Below are 6,278 nucleotides of genomic sequence, written 5' to 3' on the forward strand. Positions count from 1 at the left end.
TATCCTTTTATAAACCAACATTATCAGTTTGTCTTTTCATAAACCAACACTATCATATTATCCTTTTATAAACCAACATTATCAGTTTGTCTTTTCATAAACCAACATTATCAGTTTATCCTTTCATAAACCAACATTATCAGTTTGTCTTTTCATAAACCAACATTATCAGTTTGTCTTTTCATAAACCAACACTATCAGTTTATCTTTTTATAAACCAACATTATCAGTTTGTCTCTTCATAAACCAACTTTATCAGTTTGTCTTTTCATAAACAAACATTATAAGTTTGTCTTTTCATAAACAAACATTATAAGTTTGTCTCTTCATAAACCAACATTATCATTTTGTCTTTTCATAAACCAACACTGTTAATTTCAAGTCATCTTTCTTGATTTCTCTTCTCCAAGTATCCCACACTTTTCTGGTTTAACGTACTTGACATCAACTGTTTGATTTTGACAGTTCTCGTGTAACTTAGATTGTGCTTTAATTCAAAGAAACAATTTTATTGGCTCTCTTTACATATATTTCTACCAGAATGTAAAATACACAAAATCGTTTATAGATACGACAGTTTTTGTTTTAATTTTTCAGTTCTTATTGACCATCAGGTGGGAGAGCGGTAAGTCTACGGACTTACAACGCTAAAATCCTAGATTCGATTCTTCGCGGTAAACATAGCAGATAGCCTAATGTGGCTTTGCTGTAAATCAAATCAATGGTTGTTATCTGCTATATTTTGGAAAATCACAAAGCAAACATATCAAAACTAGGTTGGATTTCTCAAAGCCACACGATAGACTAGTTATAGGATTTAGTAAAGCCAACATACTAAAACTAGGCTTAGCCTTTTTCAAAGCTAAATTGTTAAAACAAGGTACAATTGATTAAAGCCAACATGTCAAAACTAGGTAAAATTTATTAAATTCAACATGTCAAAACTAGGTGAAATTTATTAAAGCCAACGTGTTAAAACTAGGTACAATTTATGAAAGCCAACGTGTTAAAACTAGGTACAATTTATTAAAGCCAACGTGTTAAAACTAGGTAAAATTTATTAAAGCCAACATGTCAAAACTAGGTAAAAATTATTTCAAACCAACATGTCAAAACTAGGTAAAATGTATTAAAACCAACATGTTAAAACTAGGTAAAATTTATTAAAAGTTCAAACAATATAAAACTAGGTACAATTTACTAAAGCCAACATGTTAAAACTAGGTAGGGTTTATCAAAGCCAAAATGTTAAAACTAGGTAGAGATCCTCAAATTCATAATGTTAAACTAGGTATAGGATTTAAAAAGTCCAACATGATAAAATTAGGTAGAACTTATATTAAAATTCTTTATTCAATTCGCGTGCTTTTTCGAAGAAACAGAAGCAGGAGATTTTGGAACTAAATTTTTTAAACATAGAATACTTTTATTTAATTTGCTTTTAAAGAAACATTATGAGTATTAGTTCTTTACGAACTAACAGGCAATCTTTCTATAAACTAGCTCATAATTCGAACTTTGTTAATATTTAATATGAAGAAGGTACTCAGTGTTTTAAAGAAGCTTACATTTTCAGTCGAGAGGGCGCCACTTTCCAATCGAATAGTACTTTATGTAGCTTTCAGAACCACGACAGCTCACTAATTGGTAAGTTTGACATATTCTGTTAACCTTGACAAGCTGATTAGGTCCTCACACAAATATAACGAGCCAACACAAGGTTTAATCATGGCTGTTCCCTGTTTATCAGATCAATCCAAACTGTGAGATGTGGCTATTGGTTACTTCAACCGTAGGCAACATTAATGAACTAGGTCCCACATTACAAAGACGTGTAAACCAAACTAGCGTAAACCTTTGTTGTAGCCCAGCACAGATTAGTAATAGTGAGGAACTTAAATGGGATATTTCATCAGTGGCAGTGGTTTTGGTTTTGTTACCAGGAATGGTGTTATGTACTAAAAAGCAACGAACACGTGGGCCTTCCACTGCTTAGTTTTCAACGTGGAAACAGTTTTAGCTGGAGATACAGAAACTATCTATTTCACTTAAACCGTTACAAACACCAGACGTGATTATATGTTTTAGTTCGTTTCACCATAAGACATAGCAAACCGCACAAGCTACGATTAAACCTTGTGTGGGCTACACTCGTTAACTGAAACTGCGTCCAGTGCTCCTTATGTGGGATAAATACTGTCCAGTACTCCCTTGTGTGACTGAAACACTCCTCAGTACCCCCAAGTGTGGATGAAACACTCCCCAGAACTCCTTTGTATGGATGAAACATTCCCCAGTACCCCTTGTATGTTATAAACACTCTCCAGTACCACCCTTGTATATGTTATAAGCTCACCAATATCCCTTTTGTGGATTAAACACTCTCCAGTACCTCATTGTGTGGGTTAAATATTCCCCAGTGCTCCTTGTGTGGTGAAACGCTCCACAGTGTCCCCTTCTGTGGGTTAAACATTTTCCAGTACTCCTTGTGTGGGTTAAATATTCCCCAGTGTCCCCCCTTTGTGGGTTAAACAATTTCCAGTACTTCATTGTGTTGGATGATTAATCCCCAGTACCCCTTTGTGTGCGCTAAAAACTACCTAGAGCCCTCTTACGTGGGTTAAATACTCCCCAGTACCCTATCCTCTGGGTGTAACACTCCCCAGTATCATTTACAAACATTCGTCTCAGCCTGTCCAGTTGATATTTGCACTTTGCTTGTCCAAGCATGTTTTGTTCTTTTATCACTGTCTTTACACTCAACACCTTAACACTACGGTACTTGTTGTTGTAATGTTGTCGGTGTTGTCACAGAACATGTTCGTAACCAACTGAATGTAAATGGTTGATCTGTCATGTCCACAGCACAGCACTTAGTATATATGTTTGTTGTATTTTTTGTATGATAGTGTTTTATTTTTATCTTCAAGAAAAGTTAACTAATTTGGTACAGATATAAAAGTATGATATTAGTTTCATATAGATTTGTGTAATTATTATTGATATTATTTTTGAATTTGAAAGAAAACGGGGGTTAATTTTTGATTAGTCGAGTTTTTGCAGCGGGTTATTTAATGAGTCATTGATAGCAAGATGAATTTTCTAGTTCAATCGAACACATTTTGTCTTAGTATTCACCGTTTATTTTAAATCGTGCCAAATTTCCAATCAACTTGTAAAAACGTTTTTTACAAATCAATATTAGTTAAAAAATATTCATGACGCTGCTTGATATTGAGAACAGGTCGATACGAAAAACTTGAAGAGTGTGTCAGTAGTTGTAATATTAAAGTTGAGGTTATAAGACTGATTTAAAGATGCTTAGTTTAACTGATGAAATAACCTCATTCTTCGGACTTGGATGTTTTCATATACTGTTCTTCTCTAATAGGTACGTACTTCGCTTGCACGATGGTGATGGTGGCTTTCTCAGTCGTCATGACTGTCGTCGTTCTGAACTACCATCATCGTAACTCGGACACCCACGAGATGCCCCAGTGTGTATGTATCAAAACTTGGTCTTGGTTAAACACGCAACTGGTGGTGGTATTCTGAACTAAACTAGAAATATCCAGTTTGTATACAGTTACACGAATACTAGGTTATACACGCAACTGGTGGTGTTATTCTGAACTAAACTCTACAGGGTGTTGTCGTTTCAAATGAATATTTTTAAAGTGTTGGAAATATAATCTTTGGAATCTATAATACAGACCTCAAGCTTAGCATTAACAGTAACACACACTTGACTTCTACTATAGCTCTTCAGGAGGAACGGGAAGTCACAAAAACACTTCTCCAAACAGAGTTAACAATCTGCAGTCACGGGAAATAATTATGTTGTTCACCCTAAATCACTTCGTTTAAAGTTAATTATAAAACAAGCCGTTCAGAGTTAATTGTCTTTGTTCTTTAACCCCAAAATAAGATTAAGACTGTCATTAGAAAACCAAATTATTTAGTGAAATATTTTGATTTAACAATCTACCGATTATTAAAACTGAAAGTAATTACTAAAAACTAATTAAATATCCATCTTGCCTAATTTACAATACCGGTTTTTAATTAATGTGAAGCCTGGTGTCGTATATTGTTAGCGCGTTGAGCTACGGACCAGGGTTCGACATGGGGTGTGATTTAGTGTGTTGAACTGCGGTTCATGGCTCGATATGGGGCTTGATTTAGTGTTAGAGTGTTGAGCTGCAGATCATAGGATCCAGGATTCTGCATAGGGCATGGTTTAGTGTTTGCGTGTTCAGCTGCGGTCCAGGGTTCATGGTGAGGCGTGATTTAGTGTTTGAGTATTTGACTGCATATCATAAGGTCCTACATTCAAGATGGGGCGTGGTTCGGTTATAGTGTGTTCAGCTGCGGAACATAGGGTCCTATATTAAAAATTGGGTGTTATCAAGTGTTAATGTGTTGAGCTGCAGGACATAGGGTCTTGTATTAACGATGGGGTGTGATCTAGTTTTAGTGTGTTGAGCTGCGGAACATAGGGTCCTATGTTAAAATTTGGGTGTTATCAAGTGTTATTGTGTTGAACTGCAGTAAATAGGGTCTTGTATTAAAGATGGGGCGTGATCTAGTGTTAGTGTTTTGAGGGTCCAGGATTCAAGATGGGATACTTTCTGAGTAAAAACAAAACGTAACACATAGAGCATCTTGTTACACAGTCCACATAAAGCGATTATGATGAAGATTCTTTAAGTACATAAAGTTATTGTGATTTTTTAATGTGAGTGGATGCTGCTATTAACTTATCACTAACTTCCGTTCTGCTTTGTTTTCAGATAAAATCTATATTCCTTGTTTGGCTTCCGTGGATTCTGCGCATGAGCAGACCAGGTCGAAAAATGAGAGAAAAAAGTGTTATGTTCAACAACAAAATGAAAGAGTTAGAGCTTAAAGAAAGGTCTTCCAGAAGCCTATTGGCCAACGTCTTGGACATTGATGACGACTTCCGACCGGCGTACTCTACATCTGGCTATTTTCATGTTTCTTCAAATGATGACAGCGGAGCTATACATTCATGTATTGCTACGCAAAAAGAAATTAGTGCCATCATTCGTGAACTTCGTTACATCACAAATCATTTGAGGGATGATGACGACGCAAACGAAATCATAGCAGAGTGGAAATTTGCTGCTATGGTAATTGACAGAGTGTGTTTAATCATGTTTACAATCTTTACAGTGGTGTCGACTTTTTTGTGCCTATTCTCGGCTCCTCATCTTTCAGCTTGAGCCACTCAAAATACACACATGTCAAAACATTCACAGTGGCGTTACCTTTGTACTTTTGTGTCCTACCCTAGGAACTGGAAAACGGTTTATCTACTGGTGTAGTTATAACTAAACCCGCTTACGACTGTAATTGAGTGTCAATAATACAAATAAGTGATTAGGCTTATCAAGTGTGAGGTCAAAGTAATTTTACCGAGAGATTCTGAAAGGTAAAGTCAACTTCTACGAGAACAGTAAGGAGAGATACACAATATGGGACAATGTGTTATATGGCTAGCGAACAAAACTGAGCCGGTAATTTCTTATTGCTTATTGCAATAAACTGATTATTTGTTCCACAAGGGTTCTAAAAACGTTCAGCACTTTCAACTGAAAAGGCGTTGTAACTACGATACTCAATCTCAGTTCTCTGTTAAGCACTACTATGTAGGCGGCGGGTCCTTACCCTCACTCTGGTCTGGAGTTCCAAATATGGTATAATAACTTGTTTTAAATTAAGCTTTTGTTAAGTTAGAGGCTGTTATGGAATGAACAATAGTTCAGGAGCAAATATTTATACGTGACTATAATCAAAACTATTAGGTTATTATAATCACACGTGACTATAAAAACAGCTATCAGCTTGATATAGTCACGCGTGACTGTATAAACAAAGCTATGAGTTTGATATAAACAAAGCTATAGGTTTAGTATAAACACACATGACTACAGAGACAAAGCTATAGGTTTAATATAAACAAAGCTAAAGGTTTAGTATATACACACGTGACTATATAAACAAAGCTATAGGTTTAGTATAAACACACATGACTACAGAGACAAAGCTTTAGGTTTAATATAAACAAAGCTAAAGGTTTAGTATATACACACGTGACTATATAAACAAAGCTATAGGTTTAGTATAAACACACATGACTACAGAGACAAAGCTTTAGGTTTAATATAAACAAAGCTAAAGGTTTAGTATATACACACGTGACTATATAAACAAAGCTATAGGTTTAGTATATACACACGGTAAATATTTGCCTT

General features: G+C 35.3%; 1 protein-coding gene across 1 annotated transcript; it reads left to right on the forward strand.

The window, feature by feature from the left end:
- Window positions 1-670: 670 nt before the first annotated feature.
- LOC106473450 (neuronal acetylcholine receptor subunit alpha-7-like) lies at window positions 671-6,260 on the forward strand. The gene is made up of 2 exons (XM_013934131.2): window positions 671-3,501; window positions 4,794-6,260. Exons 1-2 carry the CDS (start codon window positions 3,412-3,414, stop codon window positions 5,244-5,246), a joined length of 543 nt encoding a protein of 180 aa, XP_013789585.2. The 5' UTR covers window positions 671-3,411; the 3' UTR covers window positions 5,247-6,260.
- Window positions 6,261-6,278: the final 18 nt, after the last annotated feature.

This window comes from Limulus polyphemus, unplaced genomic scaffold (genome assembly GCF_000517525.1).
Source record: "Limulus polyphemus unplaced genomic scaffold, Limulus_polyphemus-2.1.2 Scaffold6186, whole genome shotgun sequence".
Classification (NCBI taxonomy): domain Eukaryota; kingdom Metazoa; phylum Arthropoda; class Merostomata; order Xiphosura; family Limulidae; genus Limulus; species Limulus polyphemus.